Source organism: Podarcis vaucheri (assembly GCF_965113315.1).
Source record: "Podarcis vaucheri genome assembly, chromosome: 11".
Lineage (NCBI taxonomy): Eukaryota > Metazoa > Chordata > Lepidosauria > Squamata > Lacertidae > Podarcis > Podarcis vaucheri.
The window spans coordinates 23,337,636-23,351,363 of NC_138749.1; the positions used below are offsets into that span (position 1 = coordinate 23,337,636).

A 13,728-nucleotide genomic window follows, 5' to 3' on the forward strand; every position below is an offset into this window, starting at 1 on the left:
CTCTTTGTAAAAGCTGCTTGCTGGTGGAGAGTTGGTAGGGTAGAGACACAGCACCATTTGGGCAGCTGTTGCTAAACTATGCATGCGTATAATCTGAATTCTGGCACAGAATACAAATGTATGAAGCTGACTTATACGGAGTCGGACTTTTCGTCCCTGTAGCCCAGTGCTGTCCACTCTGAGGGTTTCCTTTCCAGGCTCCTTTCTCCAGCACTGCTATGCGATATCCTAATACAGTGGTGCCTCGCAAGACGAAATTAATCCGTTCCGCGAGTCTCTTTGTCTAGCGTTTTTTTCGTCTTGCCCTATTAGCGGCTTAGCGGATTAGCGCTATTAGCGGTTTAACGGCTATTAAATGCTTAGCGGCTAAAAGGCTATTAGCGGCTTAGCGGCCTAGGAAAAGGGGGGAAGGGGGGGAATCGCAAGACGCGCAAGACTTTTTCGTTTTGCAAAGCAAGCCCATAGGGAAATTCGTCTTGCGAAGCGCATCGAAAAACGGAAAACCCTTTCGTCTAGCGGGTTTTTCGTCTTGCGAGGCATTCGTCTTGCGGGGCACCACTGTACCGTGTATTCAGCCACTGAACTACGCTTGTCCTGCCTTTTAAAAAAACAACAACAACCCCAAAGTATTTTAAAAATGGACCATACAATTTTTCACTCGAGAGCTCAAACACCAATGCCTGCAAAATAGTGAGCATTCAGACAAGAAGCATCACGCCTACTAATAACAGGGACAGGAACCTTTTTTTCAGCTCATGGGTCACATTTCCGCTTGGCTAACCCTCTGGGTGTCAGGGACTGGGCAGAGGAGGAATGGGGGAGACCGCCTCCCCAGCCTGACCCTTCCAGAGAAGGAGACCGTTCAGAATTACAACAGGGGTTTGAGGGAGGGTCACAGATCAGAGGCAGATGAGGGGGAAAGCTGGGAAATAATAGGAGAGGAGGAAGAGGAAGCACCATGAGGGCAACAGCTGATGGACACAGTGTCTTTAGAAAGCATTCCAGACCAGCCCCCTCTCCAAGATCCCGGGGAGCCTTGAAAGTAGGAAAGCAAAGGGCTCAGAAGCAAAGGGCCGTCAGGGCCACCCGTAGAAGAGATGACGAATGGGGAAGTGGGAGAAAAAGGGGGTGGAGAGTCACTTGGGACAACAATATTACTCTAAGGGGCTGCATTCCAAGCCTCTCTCTGTAAACACTGAATAAAAAGCAGCTGGTAAGGACTTTTATTGTCTTATCTGTTCCTGGCAACCAGCCGTAGGGGATTGGTTCCTCTGCCACCTGACACTGGGCTTCAAAATATATTGTTAAAACGATTAGACAACTTCAGCTTACCAGCAATTTCCCTTTAGTGATCTTGACTGGTTTCCCTTCCTCAACCAAAAGTCTGCCGTTATTTACGATCACTGGTGGACGCTGATGACTTTCCAAGAATATGCGGATGTTCATTTCGGCATCCAACTGGGCACCTTTAGCATAAACTGTAAAGTTAAACGTGTCAACCAAATTGTTACTATCATCATGTCTATACGTCACGTGCCTTACTTTGAGGTCATGCTGAGTGAAAGTGCTCACTGCTAAATCATTTACCAAGACCTGTCCATACTTTGGAGGTAAAGAGACCTCAAACGTAATTTCGTGTTCACTTCTAATATCTTGGTTCGTGGCAGCGCTCAAGTTAGCTGTGGTGATCACTCCCTCTCGTCCTTTCTGGATCAATAACCCAGTGTTGTTTGCTAGACGGACGTAAGGGTCGGAAGCACTTACTTCAAGAAGTGAGGAAGTATAGTGCTTCCCATCAGTTACAAACAGCACAAAGCGACCGTAGTCTGCCCCACGATGCATAAACAGGACTCGCCTTTGTGCCAGGTCCTCTTGCTTAAACTGATACAGCCTACGAGACGTTTCATTGACGAAAACCAAGTCTCCATTAGGAATGCCACGCCTGGTGTACAATAACTGATTATCATCAAAATCAGTATCGGGGTCATGGTAGCAAAGGTCAGCCAAGGTCAGCAGTTTCCTTCCATTCTTAACAACATGAAATACCTTATCTATGACACGAAGTGGTTTCTCATCATTTTTCAGCTGGACAGAAATGTTAAATTTGATCTCTGCCAATAAAGGGGGTTCCATTTCCGGGTCTGAGCTCACCTGTTCCTCCGACTCCTTGGCAGTTGCTGTGATATGGATTTCATCATATTGCGTCTCAGAATCATCGTGTACATACATGAGATATCTACCAACTATATCCAGATCTGTGAAACTGCTAATGTTATTGTTACTTTCCTGGGAATCTGAAAGATTAATAAGCATCAACTTTCCATGACGCGGACTCTTTGTAACTTTATACTGGAAGGTCTTATTGGCGAAGGTTTGGGCAAATAATTCTGATTTCGTGATCAGTTTCCCTTCACCCTCAGTAACACTGAGGCCATTGTTCGTCAAAAGAATGTTTCGTGGGTCAGCTTTAATGCTGATTCTGAAATCATAGATATTTGATTCCACATATTTTGTAGAAATTAAGAATTGAAACGAGTCTTCCGTTTCTTCGCAGGGCCACTCAGTTAACTGATATTCTACGTTATAATCAGAAATGTCCTGCTGGCTAAATGTTGAATTTATTTGCAAAGGTGTGTTATAAAGCAGAAGGCTTCCTTTCTCAGGCAAGGACTGCAACATGTAATAAAGTTCATCTCCTGGCACTTCTACTTTTCCTATCACAGCAAGAAGATGATCTGAGCTAAGGTACTCCCTCTTTGATTTGTCAATTACCAGTGGCACATGTCTCAATAAATTGTACCTCAACCATTTCACCATGACCGGGAACAGAAACTCTTCGCTTCTTTTGCTGCCAATGCTAACTTTGAATTTAAAGTATTCAAGGGGATTATCTTGCAGAATCTCTTTGAAGGTAGAAGCATATCTCACGCGGCCACGTTCAATGGAGCGTTGAGAAAAAGAGTTTGCCTCTTTCCATTCTCCACCGGCTTGCTGTCTCTGAATTTCTCCATAACGGGGCGGCTCTGTGATCTCATATCGTATATCCAGCTCTTGTTGGAAGGCATTTGTTTCGATGGCCAGATTGCTGGGTCTGATCAAAGCTGCTTCGCCTTGTAGTGTATCCACCCCTGTGTTGTTGACCAACTTATACTCTAAGGGAACTGCCATGACACGCAACACAACCGTGTTGCTGACTTTTTCCCCATCGCTCGCTCGCAGAACAATCCTGGAGTTCTTGGCTCCAGTGTGGACAAAGAAAACATTACCATTTTGTAAGTCTCTGTAAGGAAAAGCGGTAATGGCCTTGCCAGGCACCTTGGAATTTTCTAGAAATCCAGCATCTGCATTCAGGACTGTAATACTGAGATCAGCAGCACTTGTATCATCATCCAAAATATTTATTGAATCTACACCCAGGCATTTCTTTGAGTGCTCAAAAAGAAGAAACAAGTTTCCATTGGGGAGTGTGAGCTCTGGAGCATCATTTATTGGCTTCACCGTAATGGTGAACATGTAGTTCTTGTTTCCTTGCAAATATGGAGGCATCTCTTTTTTACTGCTCGTAGAAACTGAGAAAGTAAAATAATCATAGCTTTCCTCAGAGCCATCGTGGACGTACAGAACTCTGCCTTGCCATAAATCTAGCATGGTGAATGTAGACTCTTCCTGCTCTGACTCAACATCCAACCTCAAATAGCCATGAGATGGCTGGTCTTTAACTTTAAAAAGGATTTGCGACTGCCGAATCCCTAATTTCTTGAATTCGACGTTGACTTTAATGTGCTTAGATTCAAGCGCTGCTTGCCCACCCTCTGGAACAATCAAGTTGTTTACAACTACAAAGTGGTCCTGACTCTCTTTCCCATGGAATTTGGATGCTACAGCACTGACAGCAGACATGGAAGCTGCTGTTCCAACAGGTTGTTTTTCAGGCGCTACAACTGGATTTGTACTAAAGGCGCTCTTGGTTTGGCATCCTGGTGAAATATCCTTAGTCACAAGAACATCCTTCAAGGATTTCCTTTCCGAGTTAATTTTCAAATCTCTCAAGCAGCCTCTGAATGATCCCCCTTGAGCATATCTCCCAGAAAGTGAGGTTAACCCCAGCTTCAGCACTCTGGCACGGACAATAGCATTTACTCCACCTATATAAAAGGCCTCCTTGAGGACAGGAAGCTTAGTGAGCGAGGGTAATGATTTTTTCACTGTTTCCTTGCCTAGCACGAGTTCAATATATTTTGCAGTGATTTTCAGTTTGACAGAGTGCCACTGGCTATCATTGACAGGGCTAAGGGAAGAAAGGTGAAATCTGTTCTTTCCCTTTCCAAGATGAGCTTTAATTAGACCATTTTCAATTTCCATTCCAACAAAGTCTCCTGCTGGACCGGAACTGTACAGCAGCAAGCCTCTCTGAGCTGTGGTCTGCACTGTACACTCAAAGACTCTCTCAGTCTGGGTGTTCCAAAGTGGAAAAGAAACATAAGACTTCGAGCTAAAGAAACTAATAGGTTCCTCTTCGCCTGCAAAAAATTCATCGCTGCAGCCCAGTGACACTTCGTGGACATTTTTGAACCTAGGAGAAGGTCTCAGGGATGACAGGATGTCATGCTGGTTAAATATCACATCTTCAATGCATCCTCGGAAATTTGTTTGTGCGCCATCGAGGTAAGGAACATCAAGGTCACCACTTCCGCCAACATAGAGGCCGTGTTGAAAGTTTAGCTCAAACAGGACACCGGGCAATTTTGTGGCAGCCTGATCATTTTTGTTAGTCACCAGTATAAAGTTATCTCTTTCACAATGGGCTTCTATAACGTGCCACGTTAAATCATTCAGCTGGGAACTTCCTTGCGAACGGAGGACTTGTTCTCCTGCTCCAAGATTGATTCTCACCTACAGAAAAAATGATATAGTTTTAATTATTCCAATGAGTTAGGAAATGCATTAAGGAAAAGATAACAAACAGCATAAGCACAACAATTTCTAATCAGGAGTAGGTCCTACTGGTTTCAATGGGTCTTACTCCTAGGTAAGTGCACTTAAGATTGCAGCTTAAACTAACTGCACGCATGAGACACAGATATAGATACGAGGCAACTCTTGGGATCAGTGCACACACCTTGCCTTTAAAAGAAACAGATCTTCAAAGTTGCCTACCCCCTACACTAAGTCATAGTTTAGCATTGCATCTGAATCAGACTAGGATAAGAAAGGAAATAACTTGCCTTAAGCACTTTAAAACAAAGTAGAAAGGTGGTAAATAAATATTTCAGATCAATCAATCAGCATTTCAAGTGCATGATGCAATCCTAGCCCTGATCACTTAACTGCAATTTAAACCGTGCTTTCTGTATTATTTATGCATTTACAAATATAATGTCATCCATGTTCATGGCACTTTATCCTTGTCCCATGAACTGTATGAATTAGCACAGGTAAAGTTCAAGATTACCTTATCTTCCCATTTTCTTTTTGGGTTGCCATTTGAAAAAGAGTAGCCATAGAACTTTAGAATGTAAAGTCCTTTGGGCAGCAGGACCTAATATGTACTGCAGCTCTGAAAACTCTGCAAAGTCAGTTGACGCAGTACAAATGAATCATAAAATGCGCCATCTACATTTCCCCCTCCAAAACCACCTGCAGTCATTCAACTGGCACCACCTCACCCAAGCAGCCATGTGATGTGGTTAGTTCACTAGCTGCAACCCAGGATGGCCATGGCCTTATTTGAATGACTGTAGGTCCTAACCACTTTCAAAGCATCCCTGTCTGTACCATGAAACAGCGCTCTTATTCTGGAAGAACAGATGGCTTATAGTTGATGAGAAGGAAAGGTGTCAATAGTTGCTCCAGTACAGTGGTACCTCGCAAGACGAATGCCTCGCAAGACAAAAAACTCGCTAGACGAAAGGTTTTTCCGTTTTCGATTTGTCTCGCAAGACGAATTTCCCTATGGGCTTGCTTTGCAAGACGAAAACGTCTCGCGACTTTGTTTTCTTTGTCTAAAAACAAAGACATGTTTTGTTTATAAAGTTAATTTATTTTCCCTTCAATTTTTGAACTGCTCTTTACAGTATGTGTGACTTTAAAGAGCAGTTAATAAACTGTTGTTGTACCAAATTTGGCTTTGTTTGGACTTTTTTTGACCATAGGAACGCATTAATTGATTTTCAATGCATTCCTATGGGATTTCGTGCTTCACAAGACGAAAAATTCGCTAGACGACAAAAAATGCGGAACGAATTAATTTCGTCTTGCGGGGCACCACTGTATATGTATCTAACGCTCGTGTGAAATGAGCAGGGCATGAGCAGTCTTTTGTGCTTGGTCCTAATAGGTAAAGGTAAAGGGACCCCTGACCATTAGGTCCAGTCGTGGCCGACTCTGGGGTTGCGGTGCTCATCTCGCTTTATTGGCCGAGGGAGCCGGCGTACAGCTTCCAAGTCATGTGGCCAGCATGACTACGCCGCTTCTGGCGAACCAGAGCAGCGCACGGAAATGCCGTTTACCTTCCCGCTGGAGCGGTAACTATTTATCTACTTGCACTTTGACGTGCTTTCGAACTGCTAGGTTGGCAGGAGCAGGGACCGAGAAACGGGAGCTCACCCCGTCACGGGAATTCGAACCGCCGACCTTCTGATCTGCAAGTCCTAGGTGCCCACATAGCCACCCACGTCCCATTTGGTCCCAATATTGAGATATAAATACACCATAGAATCTGCTCCTATAGCTTTAATTTCAATCAAATGGAGCCTGCATTACCTAACGCTGGAAGGCCCAGAACTCATGCTTTCCTGTGCTCAAAGCCTTAGGTTCAATGCCTGGCATCGCCAGTTAAAAAGGATCTCAATGGCCTTGAGGAATGGCCAAACTGGTAAGGCGGTGCCATGGAGCTACCCCCCTGCTGCCAGCACCATTGCTGCTTACCTGAATGGCGTGCGGGCAAAGCAGAGCAATGGCAAGGTCAGACTGCATGGCCCACTGGCAGAATCAATCCAGCACTCTTGTATAGCCTGGACCCTGCCTCCTTCCCACATAGTCCAGGTAAGAAGCAGCAATGCCAGTGTTGGGAGGGTAGTTCCACAGCACTGCACCTCCAACAACAGCTCCTCCTGGTGGTCTTGCTGGAGAATGTCCCTGCCTCAGACCTTGGAGAGCCACTGGCAAAACCAAAGCCAATGAGCCACAATCAAAAGGAAATGGAAAGTTCAGGTCGTTTTTGGTTTTACCAGTGCTGGCATGTGTAATTTTTGTCACAGAGGACCTTCTGTTCCCTCAAAATTGGCAGTGCTTAGTTAGAAAGGCAAATTGTCTGGCTCATAAGACACCTTTGTTCGCATATAATCTTACCTGCACGTTTCCGGAATGTAGTTCCACCAAAAAATAAATGTCTTTTCCTGCAGCGAGAAAAAGTAACCCATCTGGTCTGCTTGTTTGAAAACGTAATTTCAGTGAAGTTGTTGAGGACGATTCGGCAATGTTTAAATGCACATAGCTTTCGCCGTAAAATGATACTAAAAAGCAAAGATCAGAAGAGAACATTATTGCACACTTGCCTATAAATAATGGATTCCACACATTATATGCAGATGGTACACCTAGCAGTAAAAAATGTGCAGAATTCATTCTTCCTCCCAGTCCACAAACTTTATGGCTTGCATGTTTACTATGAGTTTGTGTTCCACATTCTACCACCATTAACAGCATAGGTTGTGATGTGGTGAGCTCCCTAATCCTGACAGGCTTGAGGAGTAGCAGTTTCTAGAGTGGCAGCTTTTGTCAAACAAGGAAGAATAGAAAGAGGCTTCAGGAGCGGGTAGGGTCCCTCTACCAGCACAGAGGAGATTAGCATGCTGGGAAGAATTCTAGATTAGTATTCTCCTTGCCATAATAGCTTCCCATGAACAAGGAGATGTGGTTAATCAGGACCTTTCCTCCATGCACACCACCACTTGCATTCAGAAATGGTATAATCCTTTTCAGAATGTGGAGCTCAGTCCTTGGATTCACTGCAAGACAGCCAGGTTTGCAGAACCACAGTATCCCATTATGTCTGAACTGTAACCATGGTTCAGTCTCTACTGCTATGTTGTGCTTATACAAACAAAAAAGAAATCTGCCTGGTCACAGCTCACATCTGGTTACATGAGTTAAAAGGAAATAAATTGTTTCTTCTTTTAGTCAAATATATATAGGCATAATGCATCATGTTTTTAATGAATTTTATTTATCAACCAGCCACCACAGAGGCTTGGGTCAAATAACCACAGAAAAACAAAATAAACCCCACCAATCTCATTTCCCTATCTGTTGCTGATTTAACTCTCCCAAAGGCTGTCTGAAAGCCAAGCAGGTACGTTTTGAAATACAACACATTTGAAATATGGGAAGCAATTTATTTTTTAATCATATATGCTGCGGCCTTTATATGTGCAAAGCGCTTTACAACCATTTCTTTCCTGTGCTATTTCATTCTCTCTCACAGAAGACAGAGGAGATTACAAGTATGTGGCGAAAGGTGGTCTCCTAAATAATCATGCCTCGGTTAGTTTACTTGTTTTATATGTCTCACAAAAGCTGTTTGTTAGGAGAATGGTTAACAAAGTAGCTGCATGCACCTCATAGCTCTGAACGGATCTTTTTTTACTGCATAACAGCAACCAGGATAATAAAACCCTCTAGTGAGTACGCTGCAAATGAATGGCATTTGCAAATCTCCAAAACACTACCATAATAACAGTAATCAGCGCTTCGAGAGAGAGGTTGCCTGCCACCTGCAGCTGTTTTCCCTCCAGTGGAAAAATGTCAGGGGCATTGAAGGAAATAAAAATGGTGGTTCCCCAGCATCTATTACAGGCTCATATTACATTACAGCCCACAGAGTACTGGCCCAGGTTACAAGGGAACTAGGCCCAGGGCCCCTCAAGCTCGAAGCCTGCCCAGATGTGTACCTGTGTGCATACAATGTGCACCTGGCTCATGTTAGTCTGTAAGGTGCCAGAGGAAGCCTCTCTGCTGTTTCAGTTGCAACACAAAGAAGAGCTGAAAGTGGTCTCCATATATGAAAACAACAGCTCTGGGAGTTGTGTGTCACAAATCCAGTTCCCCTGGCTGGGCTTGAGGAGACAAAGGGCACTCTCAACCCTACAGTGGCACATCCAGCCAAGCTGCCTCAGCTCTACCTGCCTGGTCCTCCTGCACACCCAAAGTGAACTTCAAGCATCATTCTAGCATGTTTTAAAGTAACAGCGAAGCAGAAATAAAAAAATCTAAAATACTCAAAAGAAAATGTTTACAAAGTAATCCTGGGGATGTCTATCCAAAAACAGGGTCCGGGAAAATTCAGTGGGTCTTAAACCTCAGCAAATGTTCACAGGGTTGCAAATGCCTTGTAACATACAATTAATATAGGGTGGAACAAAAACTATGCCATCTTACATCCCTACCTGTGACATTTTTGGTTCGTTTTAGTGCCAAGACGTTCTAACATCAATTTGGCTGAAAAATTAGCCAGTTGCCTACTCTGGATAGGGTTGTACACACCCTGAAGGAACAGGTTCGCAGTTTGGGGGTGCTTCTGGCTCCAGCTGTGTCACCAGAGAGGCTCAGGTAGCCTCAACAGCTAGAAGTGCCTTTTACCAACTGAGCCTGGCTTGACAGCTATGGCCATTCTTGGAAAGCCTTGTTGGTTTGCTTCCAGACGGGATTACTGCAATGTGCTTTATGTGGTGCTTCCCTCACGCTTCATCCAGAAGCTGCAGTTAGTGCAGAATGCTGCAGCACAATAGCTAGCAGGAATGAGGCCTTGTAGTGTATAGAACACCTGTGCTCAGAGAGCTGCCCATTTGCTACCAGACTGCGCTCAAGGTGTTACTATTAGTATATAATGCCCTTAACAACTTGGGAGCAGTTCACCTACGAGATCGCCTGACCTACATGTACCCATTTGACTGCTTTGATCAGCGGAATTGGCACTAATACAGGTGCCACATAACACCCATTTGTAAGCACTTGATCGTTTAGTGTGAATTAATAAAACAGTAACTTGCCTATTTACTACAGCCAATTTTCCTATCAGCAACTCTCATAACATAAATCCAGTGTTCTTTTTTCAATGATGTTTTAAAAGCCAATTTGAGGTATAGGGCTGGGGAGGAAGCTTCTGACTGATTGGGAAAAGCAGAAAATATATTTGATGTGCTACAGGCATGTACCTCTGAATCACGTCCAAAGGGTGCAATCTAAATCCCATTACTGTCAATGAAAAAACTACTATTGATTTCAACTGTTTTGATTTGCTTCCAAAACCTTTTAATGATGTGTGATTTAAAAAAAAAATGCAGCATAAATACTAAAGATCAAAGAGGCAATACATCTTCTGTCCTTTATGGTCAAATAGCTAAAGCCTCATCTATCATACTGTAAGGCTCAGCATGAATTAATTTAGAATCTAATTATTCAGAAATCTGATCCTGCAAGTTCTTTTCCTGGAATGGAGAACTGCAAGATGAACAGCTCAGTCTGCAAACCAGTTTGAACAGAACACTTGCCTTAAGCCTGATGTCATCCTGTTGAAGACTACTCTGAAGTAATTCCAAAAGCCTCAGATTGCTTCAAAGTATGGCTTTTAAGGGACTTACCTGGCAAGGTAAATAATCTTGAAGTCGCACAAAGTTATCCATTAGGTAGAGTCCTGTGAAACTCAAATACTTGCTAATCTTGCTAACACAACTTGTCCAATAAAAGGGCACTGACGGGGGGGGGGCAGTGGCGTAGCGTGGGTTGTCAGCACCCGGGGCAAGGCAAGTAATTTGCGCCCCCTAACCCGTGGATTTGCGCCCCCTAACCCTAACCCCCAGATGTTGCGCCCGGTGCGGCCGGCCCCCCCTGCACCCCCCATGCTACGCCACTGCGGGGGGGGGGTATAGTGTGATGCAGGAGAAACTCATGTCAACATCTCGCCTGGTACATGGGTTTCCAAACTTGAAAATTGCTGTTTGTCTTGGCCAACCACTTAATGATGTAGCCAATGTCATGCACTGTGCTAGATGCTGGTACACTGCAAAAAGGTGGTAGTCGCTTCATTGTATTCCACTGCTGACGATGTTGATATCATCCTTGGTTGTCGAAAGGCAACCAAAGTACCAGAATGGGGGAAGGGGAAAAAGAGCACTTGCCATCTCTGTCCACTGTTTGGCTCAGCAGATTACTTCTCAGGTTCTAGCAGGATTCTACTCCATAAATTAGTTATGTCAGGTCTTAGCCTTTGAGCACGAGAAGCAATGTAATGCATCTGAACACGTGCAGAGTGCAACTTCCCACTACTAGGCTTCCTCCTAAATACCTGAGATTAAGGTCCCGGTTTACAAACCAAGTTTTGCTTCCGCACTGGTGTGTCTATTTATCCAATCTCCCATTTTAGTAAGAAGCTTTGCACCCAAACTATTGGCATTAACAATACTATACAGCCGAGCTGCAGATTGCTTCGGTTGTAAAACTTGTTGAAGCTCCCAGGAGAGACATGCGTTTTCTTTTGTTTTATTTTAGCTTCGATTACAAGCCTGGGCACCTGGCACCAGGCTCGCGCGCCACAACAGGCACGCATCGTGCCCCCAAACTATCATTTCGTGCGCGCCTTCCCCTCCCGCCAAGTGTCCGCTGCCAGGCTACAGCGGGCACGAGCCGCAGCCCTCGAGGGCCAGCCTGCGCCATGCGCTGCATTCTTGCAAAATGCAACCGGGACTGGCCAATCGCTCGCAGAGGCCGACGGGTGAGAGCGCAGAGCGGGGAGCCAAAGGGTGGAGCCGAGCGAGCTCTCGGCAAAGGTAGCTCTGCAACCCCGTAGGAGCCGCGCGGCCCAGATCCGCCCGCGCAGCCCCCACCTTCCCTCCTCGTCCCCGGACTTTTTTTTCGACGGCAGGGAAAGGGGGTGTCGCGGGCAGCCCCAACCAGGCAGCGTGGTTTCTTACCCTACCTGCCAGCGCCTCTCGGCTAAGGGAGAGCAGCAGCAACAGGGCGCTCCCTGAAGCCCAGCCCGGGGCCATGCCGCCCCGTCTCCGGGGAAAGGGGAGCAGGCGACGGGAGGCCCCGTCTCCGGGGAAAGGGGAGCAGGCGACGGGAGCGGCGCCCGCTTGCAGCGCCAGGGAGTGGGAGCTCCGCCCGCCGACAGCTGCCGCCTCTGCTGCTGGCGGGCTTGTTGCTCAGGTCAGGTTACACAGCAGAGGGGCGAGGAAAGGGGGAGAGCGGGCCGGGCGGGCGGGCGGTGCAGAGATGGTGCTCCTCGCCAGGTCTTTCCCAGAACAACTGGGCTACGCTTCTGGACTACGTTTGGGCCTGGGTTCAGCCCCGGAACCTTTTCTTCTTGTAAGGTCATGCCTGGTTCTAAAGAAAGCTAAGTCAAAGGACGCGGCATCCTGTTGTTATTGTTATCATCATCGTCCTCTTATAATAAAACACTACAGCATGGCTGGACAGAGTGTTACTGGGAGAGCAACAGGTTGCAAAGCTACAGTCTTAGCTGTGGGTTGATCAGTGGTTTTCAACTTGGCATCCTGGGGTCAGGGGTGCCACGGGCAACACTGAGGGGTCGGGGTGCCACAGGCAATACTGAATGGTCAGGGGTGCCATGGGCAACACTGATAGGGGTGCCACGGGCAACACTGATGGTCAGGGGTGCCACGGGCAACACTGGCCTCTTGGCCTCTTTCCTTCCCTCCCTCCTCTGATGCCCTCTTGCATCTCTGCCTCCCAAAGGCTTGCACAGCTGTTTGTTGCAGCAGCCCTGGCTACAAGCTCCCTGGGCGAACGGTGCCTCTGGGGCTGGCCAGGGGGTGCTGGTTGCCAGGAGCTGAGGTGGCCTCAGAGTAAGCAAGCAGGCAAGGGAGCCTAGCCACCAGTCTTCCAGCCCTTGCTGTTGTCTGTCCATTCCCAACAGCACATCCAGTCCCACTCCCCTGTGGGGCAATGGAAGGAGGCACCTCTCTTTGGGGCAGGGGGGAAGCTCAGAGACCGGGGTGTGGGGAAATGATTGCTTGTACATAAGAGCATGAGCAGAGTTCTTATTATTGCAGAGTGATTTTGCAGCACGAGACATTGCTTGGAGCATGAACAGCGCGTGAATAGCTCGTGCTGTCCCAAATGATTGGTCAACTAGCATGGCCTGATGCTCGCATGGTCTAGTGCGATGGTCCTTATCTGCTGGCTGAGAACAAATTGCTTTGCTTGTATTTTGTATCTTTCTGACTTCACACAATAAAGGCTGTGCTGCAGTAGCTCTAAGGCGGCCAGAGCAGCCAGAGGAGCCACAGCAGCCATATTTCTTCAACCTATCTTGGTGTGAGACTGATTTTCTTACTGATGTCGAGCTGGCACTCGACACCGGGGTGGCAGCAGTGGGTGCCCAGAGGGCTCTCAAGGAAAGGGGAAAGGAGAGGAGGCACTCCACAAGGAAGGGTGTTCAAAACAGGGTGAGAGGCTGCCAGCTCTGCAGGCAAGGGGTGACATAACTGGGCTCCTGAGCCCCACAGCGATGCCGCAGAAAGAATGTACAGTGGTACCTCAGTTTACGAACTGAATCCGTTCCAGAAGTCTGTTCTTAAACTGAAACCGTCCTTAAACCGAGGTGCGCTTTCCCTAATGTGGCCTCCCGGTGCCTTTCCACCGTTTGGATAATAGGAGCCAACTCCCACCCCACTGCCCAATAAATTATTTGAGGGGACTGGGTCCCCA

At 46.5% G+C, this 13,728-nt stretch overlaps 1 protein-coding gene across 1 annotated transcript in view; it reads right to left on the bottom strand.

Annotated features, from left to right (window-relative positions):
- Positions 1 to 12,083, bottom strand: part of LOC309542825 (chondroitin sulfate proteoglycan 4-like) — a 31,694-nt gene extending 19,611 nt beyond the window's left edge. Inside the window, exons 1-3 of the mRNA XM_082241735.1 lie at positions 11,975 to 12,083; positions 7,351 to 7,514; positions 1,333 to 4,893 (exon numbers count right to left, since the gene is read on the bottom strand). Of these exons, the coding sequence (XP_082097861.1) occupies positions 1,333 to 4,893; positions 7,351 to 7,514; positions 11,975 to 12,044 (3,795 nt within the window). The 5' untranslated portion in view covers positions 12,045 to 12,083. The remainder of the gene's footprint in view (positions 1 to 1,332; positions 4,894 to 7,350; positions 7,515 to 11,974) is intronic.
- Between the last annotated feature and the right edge of the window lie 1,645 nt (positions 12,084 to 13,728).